At 36.9% G+C, this 19,032-nt stretch overlaps 1 protein-coding gene across 1 annotated transcript; it reads left to right on the forward strand.

Moving 5' to 3' along the window:
• The first annotated feature begins 781 nt into the window (after positions 1-781).
• On the forward strand, positions 782-17,377 carry acss1 (acyl-CoA synthetase short chain family member 1). Its single transcript, XM_067455440.1, is given in 15 exon segments — positions 782-1,399; positions 1,598-1,694; positions 3,125-3,324; positions 4,897-5,072; positions 10,172-10,324; positions 11,278-11,425; positions 12,104-12,241; positions 13,360-13,452; positions 13,668-13,742; positions 13,745-13,779; positions 15,381-15,507; positions 15,833-15,960; positions 16,150-16,213; positions 16,457-16,578; positions 16,775-17,377. Coding segments are annotated over 15 exon segments (2,079 nt in total). The 5' UTR covers positions 782-1,053; the 3' UTR covers positions 16,952-17,377.
• Positions 17,378-19,032: the final 1,655 nt, after the last annotated feature.

Below are 19,032 nucleotides of genomic sequence, written 5' to 3' on the forward strand. Positions count from 1 at the left end.
GTGCAGGTGGAACGGATCGTGTACCGACAAGGACTTTGGTTTGTTTTTTCCCTCGGTGGGCGTGGTTTTCAGAGTATGACGCGTGTCGCTCTGTCTCCGTGAATGAACAAATTGTAAACAAAATACACTGACTGCATATGTTTACAGTAATACATTAATATAATTCTACATGTGAAAAACTCTCTCTCTCTCTCTCTCTCTCTCTCTCTCTCTCTCTCTCTCTCTCTCTCTCTCTCTCTCTCTCTCTCTCTCTCTCTCTCTCTCTCTCTCTCTCTCTCTCTCACACACACACACACACGCATTATGCTGAGATGGCTCAAAAGGACAGACTTTAGGTGTGTGGGGAACTAAGTCCATGGTGCAATGCAGCTGCCGAACAGAAAGTGAGAAGACATCGCACGTTTCATGAACCGTGTTCTGACCAGGAATGGTTCTTGATTTAGAACCTAATTTGCAGAGAGAGAAAAAAAGAAATAGCCTACATCCACATTTGTAGGAAAAGGGAAAACCAGCCAACATCCATCAGTCCATCCGTCCATTCATTTATCTAGCTGTCTCTTGCCCCTCTGTAAATATTTCACTAGGGGGCAGCAAGTCTTTGAAATGGCTCAAGTTCAAATGCAAAAAAATAGTGTTGTTTGCCTGTACCGTTTTAGAAACCGAAAAGTGAAACATATAGAAGCAAAAGTTATAAGACTTTACTACGTAATATAAATACATATTTTATATGATAATACAAATATGTGGCTTAATCTGAAATCACGTTTCAATTTTGTGTGAGTACATGACGACCGTACAATCCAATATTACGCAACATTCAAACCACCCAGTCAAAGGGAACTGCAGTGTTGTAATCGATTGTAAAAGGCGCAGCACTGTGATTCATTCATGATATGGTTCACATCGAAGCTGATTTAGAGGGCGCGCGGTTTGTTGTGAGTTTTCTTCAGATCTGCTCATTGTCAACAAGTTCCTCCTCCCTCTCTTCGGAGGAACAGTCACGGGCTCTGGAAACTTGAGAAAACTTCACTCCAGCATAGACTGGCCGAGAAAATGGCTGGACGTGTGGGCACAAGTTTACTGAATTCTTTGACCAGGGCAAATATTGTCTTTAGGAACAAGAAAAGTGCGCGCAAAAGTGTTGTGTTGTTCCCCTCACGGTGTCACACGAGGTCCCATTCCAGCAGCATCAGCGCGGCTCTACCGGACCTCAGCTCGCATCTCGCTGGAAAGACCTACGCAGATCTATATGAGCTGTCAGTTAAAGATCCAGAAACGTTCTGGGGATCCATCGCCACGGAAAGACTGGAGTGGACCAAACCTTTCTATCAAGTAACGGACTGTGATCTCTCTAGAGGGAAAATCAATTGGTTTCTTGGAGGGAAATTGAATGTCTCGGGTGAGTGTTGCAACGTTTCTTCACTTAGTCCACTTCACAATGAAAAAATAAACATTTCTTTTTATCAGAACAAAAACTTGAGTTTGGATTCTCTTAATTGAGATTGCAATTACATGTTCTCAAGCATTATAATTGCACCATGGACAACTTTCTTGTCAACAGTAAAACATAGTAATTGCCTCTTACAATGATTGACAGTGAATTGTTTGGATGTACACGTGGCAAAGGATCCAGATAGAGTGGCCTTGATTTGGGAGAAAGATGAGCCTGGCACAGAGGAAAGGGTCACATACAGGTAACTTAATAAAGCTCCTGGGAAATGCACATGTGGCCATATCCACCCACAGTTTTACATTTACAAAACTCTACCCACAGGGGTTGAAAGCAGTTTTAACATGTTTTTATTTTATAAACATACTTTTATGTTGCTGTTGCTTTATATACTATACTATTTATATACTATATATATTTAAGACAAGTGACTAGTCTGTTAGTCACAAGTGCACAACATGCTGTATCCTTTCTTCTGGCTAATTTATCCCGGTATACTATTTGGGTTTTTATAATTTTTTAATTTTAATTTTAATGTTTCCAGTGGAATTGAGGACAAATTTAAATTTTTGCTAATGACTTATTTGACTCAATTCCCCTAGTTTTTCCTTTAGATTACCTTTGCCATCATTTTAAAAACATTAATAATTAAATAAGACTTAGTAAAATGTATCTGTTTTTAATGCTGTTCTCTATAATGTTGTGACAGATTAGAAATCCTAGCTGTATCGAGATAGACATGGTTAACTTGGTATTAGAGCATGGGGGGGGGGGGGGGTCTTTCTTATGAAGAACAAAGGCAGGTTTTGAGGTTCCCGTGATGGAATGTGAGTTCCCCCGCTTGCTAGTTCCTGAAATAAAGATCGAATGTCCCTGGCTGTGTTTCAGATCTGCTGTTAACAGTAAGCTAAATATTTACAGGATTTACTGTCCTCGCTGTTACCAAAACACGATGGTCAGCAGGCCAGCTTTCTCTATTCTAGTCTGCTCACTGAACCTTAAAAATTAACCATTTCTCATCTTTTATTACTGAGATGTGAAGATTACTTTCCCAGTATCTCTTTTTCTAGGTGAGATAGGAAAGACTTCAGGGTGTTTTGGGAAGCAGCAGTGAGATTGCACAATCGGTCATGTGTGTAAAGGATGACACCGTTAGCACAGCGCATGTACGCGTCACTTTCCTGCTTACGTGGGTAAACAGGAAGTTAGAAGACATTGATATGCAGTAGTATGAAAGTGAAAGTGTTTTGCTTCTGATCTCACAACCATATAAATGAGAACAAGGCATGCTTGAGGGCTGACGTATGTACAGAACAGGCTGTACTGTAGAGTTCTGTGCTCAGACGCACAAGTGTCTCATTTATGATCCGTTGAATCCAGATTAACCGTTTCCTCAGAGGCAGTCTGGTGTAATAATATGTTCACCAGGCCAACAAAAACGTGCCAGTACTTGTAGTATAAATAAATACATCATTAAGATACACCCCTTAAATGCCAGTTTGATAACAGATGTGCATAATGACCATGATGTGACTACTATGTTCAGTCCGCTTCCGCTCAGCACTTGAACCACTTGAAATTGAACCATTAGAGATTTACTTCAAAACTTTCCCACCCGCATGATTTCCTTTTACTTAGCTGTATGTTTATATCTGTAAAACATTCAAATCTCAGGGAGCTTCTGGAGATGACTTGTCGCCTTGCCAATACATTGAAAAGTCATGGAGTCCAGCGGGGAGAGCGGGTGGCCATCTACATGCCTGTGTCTCCCATGGCAGTAGCAGCCATGTTGGCCTGTGCCCGTATCGGTGCCGTACACACTGTGGTGTTTGCAGGGTTCAGCTCAGAGGCTTTGGCGGGCAGAATTCAGGATGGTAAGTAAAATAATGCGATGGTGGAGGGTGAGGGGGTTGTCATAGAACAATGCATCTCAGCAATTGTAAAATAATTTTTGCTACACAACAGTGCAAACATTTATTTGTATTTATTTAAACTAACGCAGGATTACATTTTATATAATAAACATTTTGCATGTTATTTCAAACTGAGGACAATTATACTGCTTATATCATCTCTGTGTCACTATTAAAATTTACCTGGGAAAAGCACGTTCTTGTCTATTTGGATTATATTTTCTGAAATTGTGTTTAAAACTCTTGACACATATATTGGAGAGATGCGCCGTTGCTTATGTGGGATTGGTCGGTAACGCTGGGGCTTAGCAAAGGGTCAGTTGCTCAAAAAAAAAAGTGCTGTAAGCGATTTTTTAGAAACACTGTTAAAAGTGGATCAGACGGAGTACCACAACACATGTAACCAATCAGCAGTAAGGGGCGTGTCCACTCATGATGGGGAGGAGAGAGAGTGAGCAAGAGGGAGATTGAAGAAAGACTGTAGAAAGAGAGATGGCTGAGAGACATTACAAAAAAAAGAGATAAGGTCAGTGGAATATCACTGGAAAAAGAAGTTTTCTACAATTATCTAAAATTTCTAAAAAAAAAAATTAAGAATTATCTAAAAAAAATCTATTCTTAAATACTCTTTTTAATTTTTAATAATTAAAAGGTTATTGTAATAGTAATATTTCTTATTTTGTTAAAAGTAATATTTAGCAATAATAATAGTCATAATTATTGCACAAAATTGTAAAAAAAAATGTTGACTGATCAAATTAATGTAGCCTTGGTCAGCGACGTCAGTCAAGTTACTTCAGAGATAGAGCAAGTTATTATATTTTGGTGAAATATTATGAATCCTTTTTTTCCCCCTTACATGCACTGATGAATTGTGCACAATAAGACCAATAGCATGTTTAAAAAATAAACATATTAAATTTTAGTTGAACATAACATGTTTTAATCTTTAAAGTCCTCTCCTAGGTATTCAATTCTAGTAAAAGCCATGCAGGGCTTTTACTAGAATTGAATACCTAGGAGAGGACTTTAAAGATCAGGGAATACTGAGGGTGACTGAAAAGTCAGGTGTGTTTCCATGTTTTGAATGTGTTATACATGCTGCATTAGAGAATTTTAAACCCTGTGTAGAGCATCCTGGGATACATATGTATATGTGATGGTCTGGACAGAGATAAGTTTCAGAGGGCGTTTATTGTCAGACCAGCCTGTCTTTATCTTATTTATGAAAACAGACACTGAGCAGATGTTTTTTCTGATCTTATTGGAGGAAGTATGAGCAAATAAAACCCAATGACAGCGCTGCAGTTGAGACAGGTTTCTTAAAATCTTGCAAACTTATCAATTGCTAAAATTAAGTAAATATGCTAAAATTAAGTATAATTACACATGCGTGCCATCATATCTTAATTTAGCTCCCAGTTTGTTGTAGCAAGCACATCAGCTCGGTACACTTATCAGCAATTGTACACTGTCATAATTGGGCCTGTTTCTGTGTCTGTTTCATTTTATCTTTCTCTCCAATACACACAGCCCAGTGCAAGTTTGTCATCACATGCAACCAAGGCGTTAGGGGTGGCCGTCTCTTCGATCTGAAGTCCACGGTGGACAAAGCAGTGAAGAGCTGTCCATCCGTCCGGCATGTGTTTGTGGCCAAGAGAACTAACAGGAGCATGCCAATGGGCAAACTAGACATTCCATTAGATGAGGTAAATCACACAACAATGACCTCCTGCAGTGCACAGACATTAGAAAGCCAAACTAGAAACATTTAGTCATTATCTTCTTAATTGGTTGCATTTTTGTACATCTCAGCCAGAGCTCAACAATAAGAAGATTCCATTGACTGAATCACTATACCATACAATTTCCAAGTATTATTGCAATATAATACATATATTAAAGGTTGGGTAAGTCTTATTTCAAAACCGTTTTAGAAAAAGGGACACGGGCTGAGTGGAATAAACTTGTAGCCAATCAGCAGGTAAGGGGCATGTCTACTATTGATGGTGAGAAGAGTGCTCGCTCTCGCTCTGTGCACGTCATTATTCAAAACACACGAGTCACACATGACGGACATTAGCTGAGAACTAGCCTAATATATGCTGCTTGACTATGCTCGTGTGTCATGTTCACTTGTTAGTCCTTTGTGATCGTATTGTGGCTCACTTCAGCGATGATAAAGACCCGTTCATTTCCACACCGTATGGAGCATCTAAGGGTGCGTTCACACTTGTCATGTTTGGTTCGATTAAAACGAACCCTGGTGCGATTGCTCGTTTAGTGCGGTTCATTTGAACATATGTGAACGCTGCCATCCGAACCCTGGTGCGCACCAAACAAGCGGACCGAGACCGCTAAAAAGATGGGTCTCGGTCCGCTTCCAAACGAACTCTGGTGCGGTTCGATTGATATATGAACGCAACACGGACCAAACACATGTAAACGGATCAAAAACCAGACGTAATGTCACAAGATGCCACGCATATTGCAGCTGATTTGACGACGCGGAAAGATCGGTGTACGTTATCCAAAATGAGTAACTTTAACGTTAGAGGGCAAACGTAGAGCAACGAGGAAGAGCCTCATCAATATTTGGTCTGACGAGCATGTTTCGAAAATGCTAGAAAAAACACACAAAAAGCATACCTGGCTCTTCTCATCAAAGTTCCTGTGTTGCCCATTATTAGCAGGTACAGACGACAGAACGGCCGTCTCTTTTGCATAAGCGACGCCCGACTCTTTTCTGCACAACGGAGGAAATCCTGCTGCTGTTTTGAATGTTTTGAACATTTTATGAGCTCTTCATGAGTTCTCAGCGGGTAAAAATAATGCCACATGTACACGCATAAAATGATCGCGTTTAATCCAGCACACAGCGTTGTTTTGAATGTTGTGAACATTTCATGACCTCTTCATGAGTTCTCTGGTAAAAAATAATGCCATATGTACACGCATAAAATGCCCGCGCGTGTAATCCGCACACAGCATTGTTTTGCATGTTCGGTAAACGAGCTCCTACGTCATATAAACCGACCAATCAGGTTGTGAGCGTCTCCCCGTGCCTTTGGTTCGGTAACTTTAGGTTCGCTGTTAAAAATGCCCGTGTGAACGCTAAGCGGACCAGGACTATTATGTTTGTTTTTGTTTTTTGGTCCGGACCAAACTAACCAAACGAACCGAACTACAAGTGTGAACGCACCCTAAATCTCCTCACTGTGTGCATCAAGCATCAGCTCACTCATAATTGTAATATATCGTTAGCTGGATTGTGTGCTTGTGTTCTATAGAGTTGTTCATTGGAACAGTTTGATTGCTATCTCTAATCTTGTCATAATTGTAATATGTCGTTAGTTGGACTGTCCGCTCGAGCTATAGAGTTGTTCATGAGAACAGTTTGTGATTTTGTAATCGCTATGACTCTAATCTTGTCATAATTGTAATATGTCGTTAGCTGGACTGTGTGCTTGTGTACTATCGAGTTGTTCATGAGCAGTTTGTGTGTGTTTTTGTGATTGCTGTAACTCTAATCTTGTCATAATTGTAATATGTTTGTTAGTTGGACTGTCTTGCTCGTGTTCTATCGAGTTGTTCATGAGAACGGTTTGTGTGTGTTTTTGTGATTGCTGTAACTCTAATCTTGTCATAATTGTAATATGTCGTTAGTTGGACTGTCTTGCTCGTGTACTATCGAGTTGTTCACAAGAACGGTTTGTGTTTTTGTGATAGAAGGGATGACTTTTTCATTGAATATTCGACCTGGATTAGATACACAGAGATTCTGCCATAGCCGTTTATGCCTCTGGGTTTACATATGTGTGGGGGCTGCGCTATCAAAATAGGGGCAAGACCCTTTTGGGGGTAGGGGCGTGTTTGTTTTGGTGATTTGAAATACCAACAACAGTTACTAGATAGCACTTACCCCACTTTTAATTATTTATAAATATTAACAAATCACATACTTAAAACTAGAAATTTAAAAAGATTAATATAAAAGTATCAATTTAAAAAAGTTGGCTAATCAAGTAAAATAACTCTTGGCTCGATCAGAAAAGAAAAAAATAGCTTTACTTGATTTGAGCCATGTCTGCTGTTTTTACAAATGTGCCAGGCAAAGGGCTCTATTTTAACGGTCTGAAGTGCATGTCGTTTCCAAAACCACTTTTGCTACTTTAACGGTCGGAAACAACGGTCGGCGCATGGTAGGGATGGCTCAATTTTGGCTTCGGTACGGTACCACAAAATACCGAAGTACCGATAATAAATCGATACCACACAGTCTAATATTAGCGCGGGTAGCGTTATATTGCACAAGAATGAGTACAATTATGCAAGTTTTGAGTTTATAACGTTGAAAATCACCACAAATGTTTATTAGTAAATTAATTAGCAAAGCTTATCACATCAGTCATTTGAAAATTTTCTTGTGAGAAATAATTGCAGCAAAAATCTCTCAAAATTAGCAAATTGTTCTGGGTTCAAAAGACATCGCACTACACTAAAGCAATCTGCATAATCCGATTCAACATTTCACGTTCGTTTCGGGATGGACAACGGAAATCAATTGAACATGCAAGCGATTTTATAGCATTTCGTAATAACAGTTGCAGGAGACATGAGCTCATAACGACACACACACTCCTGTAACGTAGAGCTCGCACATTACAAATTAAATTTCCTTAAACAGTCAAATACACAGAATTATGTAAAAATGTCCATCTTTAGTGAGTATTCACATAAACACAGTCGGTACTGTCTAAACACAGTCTAACGCGAATGTAAACAGTGCAATAGTAACGTTCCGCATGCAAATATTATAAGATCTAAATGTCATTGGTTGAAACGAAAAATTGAGATTTTGTGATATTCGATCTTATGTTAGGCTGTGTGTGCGTTGATCAGTGTAAAAAGAAAATAAATGTCTAAATGAGATGGTTTGAATGATCCACTGACCTGTCGATCTCTTCAGAAGTCTTAAAGTCAGGATAGTGACAGATGCTTCTTGGCTAGGTTTGATGGTTCTTCATCAGTTTTATAAGCAAAGTAATTACAAATTCCACTTCTACTCCTCTCTTTATTAATTCGTTTTGGGCATGTTGAGTGAGATTCAACTGCTTTATCCATTTTGTTCATCTATGTTGTTGTCACATTTGCCGGTTGTTTCGGGTCAGTTTGGGTAGCGCGCTGCCATCTAGCGGTGAACTTAGGAAAAGCAGCATATACCGAAATGTGCAAAATCATGATATCGTACCATTTGAAACAAAATATATACCGGTATTTTTCCAGTACCGGTATACCGCGCATGGTCCAAAAAGGTTGTACTAGTCTCTTAATGAGTCACGGGTGTGTTTTTTGGCATAACATGCAATAAACCAATCAGAGTCTCATCTCCCATTCCCTTTAAAAGCCAGTTGCACTTGCACCATGGCGGATTCTCTATTTACATGTCAACGTGGCGCTGGATATGAAAATTATAACTGGGCAGGGCCGAAACTAGCAAAAAAAAACCACTCGCTTCGTATTGCTCTGGGTATATGATAGGGCCCAAAACATGCCTTTGAAAGATAATTGGTTCAGCCATGAAAAATAGAAGTAACCTGACTGCGACAAGGGATCGTTTGTTTAGCTTCAGCAGGATTTTGAACATTACATTTGACAAAACATCAAATCATGCATGAATGTTTCTAATTATTTTATATCTCTGCGGTGTATAGGTCACTCTCGGCTAGTTTTACAGTCAGTCAGGTTTCATCTAGAAGGTACAGAGCTTTTCAAAGCTTTCTAATGGTGTGGGGAAGAAATGTGTCCATAATTTGTACCTAATTAGGGCAGAAGACTAGGACTATAGTTATTTTTTCACTTAATTTGAGTAGTTAGGGCATGTCTTGTTTTGTCTTGCTAGGATATTTGTGTCTCTATAGTGATGTTCAGCCACTCTGTACAAGGACACACATTTCCCTTGTCTAGAATTGTTCACATAGTGGGCACATGCTCTGCCAGTTTGGCAATATTTTTTAAGGACAGTTCACGGGAATACTGAATTACACATGATAGGCCAATCTAGTTCTCTGTAAACTCTCCACATGCAGTTAAAATGGGCTTTAGAGTTATGCTTTAAGATTATTGTTTTAGTTGCAGGGTAAATATCTCATTTAATTTTATTATTTGGAAACGCATTAGCCTTTAACATTAATGGTGGCAAAATAAATTTAGACTATACAAAGATTATTATTTATTATACAACAGATAAAAGGCAACAAATTACATAACTGAAAGTTAACACTTTTATGCCTGCATGAAACATGCATATTAGATATCCAGGTGATTTGTTAAAATCTTAGTTGCATTGGAGTGATTATTAATCACCAGAGACCCTTCCTGACGTGCTGCAGTACAGTCACAGCTGCATGTGAAGGCAAGGAAAGTTGTTCTTCATGCTGTGTGTAACTTTCATATCAAAGTGTCCTATTGTCTCCGCACCCCTCGATGATGAAGAACTTCACACCGCATTCTCCCCCTTTTGAGCTTATAATTACAGGATTAATGATTTTATTTTAAATTTAGTTGAACTCCTGTGTATCGCTTCTATATATATATATATATATATATATATATATATATATATATATATATATATATAGTTTTTTTTTTAACTGCACTATTTTATAATCAAATACAAAACATATATTGGTGGAAAAGTCTAAGACTTTTACTTTTATTTTTTATATGTTTTTATTTTATTTTATTTTTTATTTTTTTATGGTCTAAAATGAAATATAAAATGTGTTCTGTGTTCTGTCTGTGTAAGGTGATGGCGGGACAGTCTTCAGTGTGTGCCCCAGAGCCCATGGACAGTGAGGAGATGCTGTTCATGCTGTATACGTCAGGCAGTACGGGTAAACCCAAGGGGATTGTGCACACACAGGCTGGTTACCTGCTCTACGCTTCCCTCACACATCAGGCATGTCTCTGAGCTTCTCTGATCGCACTGATTCTGTCACGCTGGCTGAAGATCACAACACTGAACAAAGTTTAAAATGGAGGTTCTTTTTAAAGTGCAACATATACATGAATATACGTATATATATATATATATATATATATATATATATATATATATATATATATATATATATATATATATATATATATACGTACATGATCGTTGCCTTCCCCTGTAACTGGCCATAATGTTTTGGCTCATCAGTTTAGGTTTGTTTATATATATATTACACCTATATGATGGGCCAAAACATTATGGCTAGTTACAGGTGAAGAAGCCAATATTATTGATTATACTAAGGTCTGTGTAGATTCGAGACCTTATTACTAAGGTCTGTGTACATTAAAGATTAGTGCCGCCTATCTAAACATTATTGCAGACCGTATACACCACTATTCATTATTACAATGGTGCACTCTGCCACACTGCACGCATTATTCAGGATAGGTTTAAGGATGAAGAGTTCAAGGTGTTCCCCTGGATCTCAAGCTAATTGAGTCCATGCCTCAGCTGGTCTGCACTCATTTGGCAGCACATGGAGGACCAACAGCATATTAGGCCATTAGGTCATAACGTTTTGGCTCATTGTTGTATCTGAACAGAAAAATGATGGTGGTAACATGGTAAATTTACCAAAAGCTGTTTTTTTTTATTTATTAAACCTACGGTGTCTTCAACCAAATTGAATATGTTGTAGTATAAAAATAAATTATAACCTAACAATTATTTCCTTTCCCTACATTGTAGTTTGTGTGTATATAACCTGCAGCAAATGTGTTATATTACATTTACCTACCACATTTACAATAACATTCACAATGAATATACATTCAGCAGTTAATTTTCTGAATAGCTTTAGATGGTGTAATTTTTGTTCATTTGCATAACTGTATACCTGTCTGTGGTTGCAGTATGTGTTTGACTACACACCTGGAGATGTGTTTGGCTGTGTTGCTGACATCGGTTGGATTACGGGTCACAGTTATGTGGTGTATGGACCCCTTTGTAATGGAGCCACTTCTGTTCTGTTTGAGAGTACACCCATGTACCCCAATCCAGGTGAAATATGAGTATATATACTAATGAGCCATGGCATGCAGTATATTAATGCACATAAATTAAAGTGGTTCAATTAAAAGTTAATGTGGTTTATATGCATGATAATTGGTTTATTATTGCATTTCTATTGCCAAAGCATTTGCAGACACTAAGTACAATTTTTGCAACAAATGCATCACTGCAAAGAGAACTGAATGTGAAGAAAAGATGTGAAGGGTTTGGGAGACACACCTCTGTCGTGTTACTGTTCTCATCCATTCTGAGTGAGGTTGTGACCCCTCCAGATCATGTCAGATAGTGAAACTGTCCCTCCCAGCCCCTCAGAATGAAGGCATTTCTTTTGTTCAGTTATCAGATACAATCTTGTGACACATTAACCTGTATAATGTGTCTTATCTGCCTTTATGAGTGTGTTTTAATGGAAATGAGTCTTCATGCGTGGCCATAAAGTAGTGTGCTCTTTACAATGGGACCTCTGCAGGAAACATTTCCATTTATGTTCATCTAAAAAAACAACTTAACCCTGCTTTTCAAAGGCCTCTGTTTCGGGGCTGGTATCAATTAGGCAATGTGCTTGTGCGTTAAACTTGTGCGTTTTGTTGAAGTTCTGCGTGGTTGTAAATCAGACACTACATTATCTTTGTCTTGACTGTTAGAATTTGTTTTGTGCTGTTTTAGGTCGTTACTGGGAGACAGTTCAGAGGTTAAGAATAAACCAGTTTTATGGAGCTCCTACTGCCATCAGATTACTCCTGAAATATGAGGAAAACTGGGTGAAGAAATATGACAGGTCATCCCTGAAGACACTTGGATCTGGTGAGACTTCAGAAGACTATATATATATATATATAATGTTTGTATGTGTGTGTGTGTGTATATATATATATATATATATATATATATATATATATATATATATATATATATATATATATATATATTATATGTATATGTATATGTATATATATATATATATATATATATATATATATATATATATATATATATATATATATATATGGATTTATAATATATTATATTTGTTTGTTGCAGTACAGTACCATTCTGACCATTTGAATGCATTACATTGATCAAAAAATCTATTTCAAATAAAGACTGTTCTTTTGATCTTTATTCATCAAATAGTCCTGATAAATAATAAGATATAAGAAATAAGATAATAGTCAGTCCTTAGTTGTTGTTTTTTCCACACAGCGAACAAAATCAAAATTGATCTGTATTTAAAAAAAAAAAAAAAAAAAAAATTTCAGTGTGAATTTTATTAATTATACATTTAAAATTAAATTAAAACTGTTCTAATTCATTTTTAATTAAATAATTAGACTTTTTAAAAATCATATTACATTGAAAATTTGTGCTCTGTGTAAATACAGATTTAACATTTAGTTTCAGCAGTGTGAAAGTTAGTGTGTTATTTATCATTATCATTTAACACACTTTTTAGCAACATGTTACCACTTAACCCTAGGGTTACTTCAGGTGGATTGCTTCTCTAGGAAGAGGAATAAGTGTAGCCTGGATACGTGTTGTGCATTGCAAGGGCACAATGGGGATGGGAAACTCATCAGCTCTCCAGTTCGAGCACAGATACACTTCCACCAGGGAGAGCATTCAGCCACAGTTAAAGTTTAGCCTGCTTACTCTAGATTATTTTTAATGAGTCTTGTCACACAGCCTTTGAGTTCAACAATGGAAAATCTGACTTTGCGCCAAACATCAAGGACACTAGATTGTGTGCTCAGCTGGTCTAGGTTTTGTTGGCCCTTTAGTACCTGTCAGTTCCACTTGAAAAGACAGAGCTAAGATTTCCTTGAATTGCAAGGAGTCACTATATCATATTCAACTTAGAGCGCATTGTTTTGGCTGATGATTTTTTCTATGAATGACCATGTGAATGTGCAATCTGTTGGCAGTTGGGGAGCCTATTAATCACGAGGCATGGGAATGGTTCCATAATGTGGTTGGGGATGGACGATGCCCTCTGGTGGACACATGGTGGCAGACCGGTAAAATTAAATCGCTGCATCTGTTCTCATCTGTGTATACCCTTGATCTTCAATCTGGCAGAACTGATCAAATTTACCATGCATGGCTTTATTCAGAAATAAATAGATAAATAGTTCACCAGGCTCTCTCTCTCTCTCTCTCTCTCTCTCTCTCTCTCTCTCTCTCTCTCTCTCTCTCTCTCTCTCTCTCTCTCTCTCTCTCTCTCTCTTTTCAGAAACTGGCGGTGTGTGTATCGCCCCACTCCCAGCTGAACCGGGGGCAGAGATCCGGCCTGCCATGGCTATGAGACCTTTTTTGGCATCCAGCCGGCACTGCTTGGCGAGAAGGTGATCTATACTTGTTTATTTGTGTCCTGATTTACTGCTTTGTCACTTGTTTTTTTTTTTTTTGGGGGGGGGGGGGGGGGGGGGGCACGGGGCGCTTTTAAAGTAGGTTCAGTTCCTCAACGACGCAATAGCATGCCTACCTCAAAGTAAAAACATTTTGAATTGTAATTCATAACTAAAAAAGTAATATATGAAGTGCCTTTGTGAGATATAAAGTGTAAAGTTGCAATTGTGAGATAATAGACAAATAAATAAAAAACACAATTGTGAGATAGTCAGGGCCAACCCAAGCCTTTATGGGGCCCTAAACTGAATTTTAATTTGGGGGCCCCTTTAGTGACCCAATATGATGCTTGATCAATGCTTGATAATTCGCACACAATAAATCTATATCACACCAATGCCCTTAAAAAGTAGCTAAATAAACCGGCATACTATGCATTTATTGTAAACAAGTATATGTCCATTTTAATTGCTTTTGGTAAAAAATGGACAATATTAAACTCAATATTTAAATAATTATATAAAATCAACTGATCAGATGGACCTGTAACAAAATAATAATACATTTATTAACATTAAAGGGATAGTTCACCCAAAAATAAATATTCTGTCATAATTTACTTACTAAGTTGTAGTTAATGGGATTGGGGACCATTATATATATATATATATATATGTGTGTCAATATAATAATAAGTCAATGGGGACCAAATGTTTGTTTAACCACATTCTTCAAAATATCTTCTTTTGTGTTCAGCACAAGAAAGAAATGAATACAGGGTTGGAACAACATGAAAGTGAGTAAATAATGGCAGAATTTTCATTTTTGAGTGAACTAACCCTTTAAGGACAAGGTCACTTTAAGACCTACATACAGACACACATCCGATTTTTTTCTCGACTGATTACTTTCGCTTTAGACATAAGTAACTGTGAAATGGAAACCTTGTGTGTATTTGACAGTATTAGAAATTAGACGCAAAAGATTACGTTCAGTCATCAGGTGCTGTTTGACAGGGTTTTAGTGTGCACGCGCTTCAGCAGAACAGCTCACGAATGAGTCATAATCTGAAAAAGTTACAATTGTGAAATAAAGTCTTGATAAAAAGCCCTAATAGTAAGATATATTCACAATCTGAAGGAAAAATGTGATTGTCAAATAAAAAGTCATTATTATGAGATATAAAGTAAAATAATCTTCTTATTAGCTCTTTACTTCCTGGCAAGCTGAATTCTATAGTAGTTTGTTCTAGATAATTGTTAGCAGACTGTCATATTCAGACTTAAACAAGGGTCATATTTGTCTTTTGCTCTGCCTGGTTCTGCCTGGATCCATTGCACTCAGCTTCTCCTTTCTTTAAGGAAAGCTTTGTATTACAGACCTTGATGGATGTCAAATTCTCTTCTGCAGCTGGAAAAAAAGAGTAATGCGTGCCGGAGCAGATCCAATCTCCTCTGAGGCCCTCTTTTGTTACACTCTGGGGCTATTCACAGAGATTTTCACCCCCTGCCATGAAGATCAACTGAGAGACGGGACCTCTCAATGCACGTGTTTTTGGTCATGTGGAATAATCACCAACCTTTCGGTTCTTAAACAGGGACAGATAATATCAGGAAATGATGTCAATGGCGCTCTGTGCATCAGCCAGCCGTGGCCTGGAATGGCCAGAACCATATATGGAGACCACCAGAGGTTCGTGGAGGCATATTTTAAACCGTTCCAAGGTAAGCAAGACCCCTGGGGCTCTTGAAGCTCTTTCTTATTATAAAAGTTATCAAAAAGAAAAGTTTGGATAGTTGATGGATTATGTTCTTTCTGTCTTTGCCTTAAAGTGAGGGTATGAGAGGAATTTGTGCAAGTCCTGGCTGGGAGAATGTCAAAATAATTTGCAGTTATTTCAATATTTAAAAAAAATATTGTTTAGTGGATTTCCAAATGTGCTTTCTGTTGTTGTGGATTGCACTCACAATAACTCCCTTTAAAGCTTTACTTCATAAAAAGTTTACAATTTAAAGTTGACAGATAATTGTAATTGATACCATGCCGTAGGTCAGTATTTTACGGGTGATGGGGCGTACCGCACCAAAGACGGTTACTACCAGATCACAGGACGGATGGATGATGTCATCAATGTCAGTGGGCATCGGCTGGGAACCGCTGAGATAGAAGATGCACTGGTGAGACCCAAAGTTCCACTATCATAATCATACATCATCTGTATATATATATATATATATATATATATATATATATATATATATATATATATATATATATATATATATATATATATATATATATATATATATATATATATATATATATATATATATATATTGGATAACTATGTGTTTGTCTGGCATCAGGATGCACATCCAGATGTTCCTGAGACTGCAGTGATCGGAATTCCTCATGAGATCAAAGGAGAAGGTAAGGCCTCGACAATCTCATCTTTTCTCATTCATTAGCCATCTGGAACACCTCCACCAGGAAGCAGAGACCTTTTGACCCAATTCAATGTGTACTTTACAACAGCCTTGGACAATTAAGAGAAGAACAAAAATAACAGAGAGCTAATTAGCTACCACAAAATATTCAGTGTTTAAAGTAAATATAATCAGATGCCTGTTTACATTTCTCTCACTTTCTCTTCCTCTCTTTCTCTTTCACCAGTCCCATTTGCATTTGTAGTTTTAAAAGAATCTGCTACAGAGAACCAGCAGGCTGTTGTGGAAGAGCTGAGACGCTTAGTGGCTACTAAAATAGCTAAATATGCCATTCCTGATCATTTCCTGGTAAAATAAAGTGAAATTTTTTCATTGAAACTTATTGTACAGTGTTAATTGTTGATCTATACTTATATATTCAAGAACATTTATATCAGTAGCATGATCACAGAATCAATCAAAATATGTTGTCTAACTGTTTGCACAGATGATTTGAAGATTTATTTTTGTCAGCTGTGAAAGCATCTCTGCTCTCTTCTTCAAGGTCGTGAAGCGTCTTCCTAAAACACGCTCTGGAAAAATCATGAGGAGAATCTTGCGAAAGGTGGCCATGCAAGACACTGACAGCCTGGGGGACGTCTCCACGCTGGACGACCCCTCTGTCGTTTCAGAGATCATTGAAGCCCAAAAACACTACACAAATCATGCAGCTAAGAAGTAGAAAAAGACTTTTGAGATGTTGCCACGTTTAATTTGAGGAACTATGAATATGATGCTGTGACAAGGAAGTGCAAGTAATTAATGTGCAAATGTGTGAGTCGCAACACAGCATGCATAATTTGGAAGTTAACTGCTTTCACATTTGGTGAAACATGCACCTGAACCCTTAATGTTTGTACAACTTGGACAAACGTCTTTTTAAACATGAAGCGTTTTTTTTTACAGTGTTCTTCCTGCAGGCTGAGACTGGATGAGATTTGCTGTGGAACATTAGTGTTATGTTCTTGGGAGATTTTATTTTTAAGGTGCTCAATCAGTTTTACCTCTCATATTCTCATGTTTTGTCTTCATAGCATATTTGGAGTTTTATGTCATAATTTCCTGATGTTTATGACAAAATAAACATGAATGACTGATTAATATTCAATCAATACTAAAATGACATATGATACATACTTAACCTATTGTAAGCAGAAGTTTAAATGTTTCCATTTGATTCTTAGTGTTTTCTTAGAATAAGAAATCTTTATTTTGAACATTAAATTTATATATATAAAAAGATAAAGATAAAAAAAGGCATCTTTAGCAGTTTAGTTGCAAATTCAACACAATAATGTCGATATACAGTACAGGCCAAAAGTTTGGACACATTAGTATTTGTAATGTTTTTGAACAAAGTTTCTTCTGCTCATCAAGCCTGCATTTATTTGATCAAAAATACAGATTTTTTAAAAAATATTTTGATATATTATTACAATTTTAAATATTTGGTTTTCAATTTATTATACTTTAAATTATAATTTATTTTTGAGACACAAAGCTGAATTCTCAGGATCGTTACTCCAGTCTTCAGTGTCACGTGACATCCAGTCTATCACATGATCCTTCAGAAATCATTCTAATATTCTGATTTATTATGAGTGTTGGAAACAGTTCTGCTGCCTAATATATTTGATGAATAAAATGTTCAAAAGAACTGCATTTATTCAAAATAAAAACATATTTTTAAAAAATATAAATCTCCTTTACTATCAATTTTTATCAATTTAACACATCCTTGCTGAATAAAATTATTGATTTAAATAAAAATAAATAAATAAATAAAATAAACGACTGACCCCAAATTACTGACCAGTAGTGTATATTGTTGGTACAAAAGATTTCTATTTTTAAAACATTTGCTTCTTTTTTGTTTACTTTTTATTCATCAAAGTATTATATAAAAAAAGTATCACAGGTTATGAAAAAATATTAAGCAGCAGAACTGTTTCCAACTTTGAAAATGAATTATATTAGTATGATTTCTGAAGGATCATGTGACACTGAAATTGAAAACCAATTATTTTAAATTGTAATAATATATCACAATATAAAAAAAAATCTGTATTTTTGATCAAATAAATGCAGGCTTGATGAGCAGAAGAAACTTATTTCAAAAACCTCGTGGAATGTATACGCCAAAACTCATTTTGGCGTGTCTATGGCACGCTGTTTTTCGCATGCATATGATACGCATTTTATGGCGTATTATACATACGAACCCCCCACCCCACCACCCTAAACCTACCCAAGCGCGTGTCATATATACGCCATAAAGTGCGTATCATATGCACGCGAAAAACAGCGTATCATATGCACGCCAAAATGAGTTTTGGCGTATACATTCCACGACATTGCACACTCGTACTATTTATACGCATTTATGTGTGATCGGGTTGGCATAATGTACTGCTTTTGAGTTTTGGGATATTTTTTTGTAATGCAGCTATGTCATAATTATTCGACGCTGATGTTTAATCCACTTATTTGTGTGGTATAGAAAAAAAAGGAAGAGAAAAAACAGTCAAGCCTTTGGAAACTATAACAAAACTGAATTAGTGTTTGTACACATACATTTAGCACGTGTGTCAGCAAATATGACCAAGTCAAAAGAGCTTGCACAAAAAACAATAGAGAGCAAGATGGACTACATTAGAAAGTCTGGCTATGATTTCCAAAACACTAAAAGTTCCTAGAGACTCCGCTGGCAGTCTTATTTATACGTTTAACATTTTTGTACCAGAAAACCTTTGAGGGTGTTGA

The sequence above is a fragment of the Pseudorasbora parva genome, chromosome 10, assembly GCF_024679245.1.
Source record: "Pseudorasbora parva isolate DD20220531a chromosome 10, ASM2467924v1, whole genome shotgun sequence".
Classification (NCBI taxonomy): domain Eukaryota; kingdom Metazoa; phylum Chordata; class Actinopteri; order Cypriniformes; family Gobionidae; genus Pseudorasbora; species Pseudorasbora parva.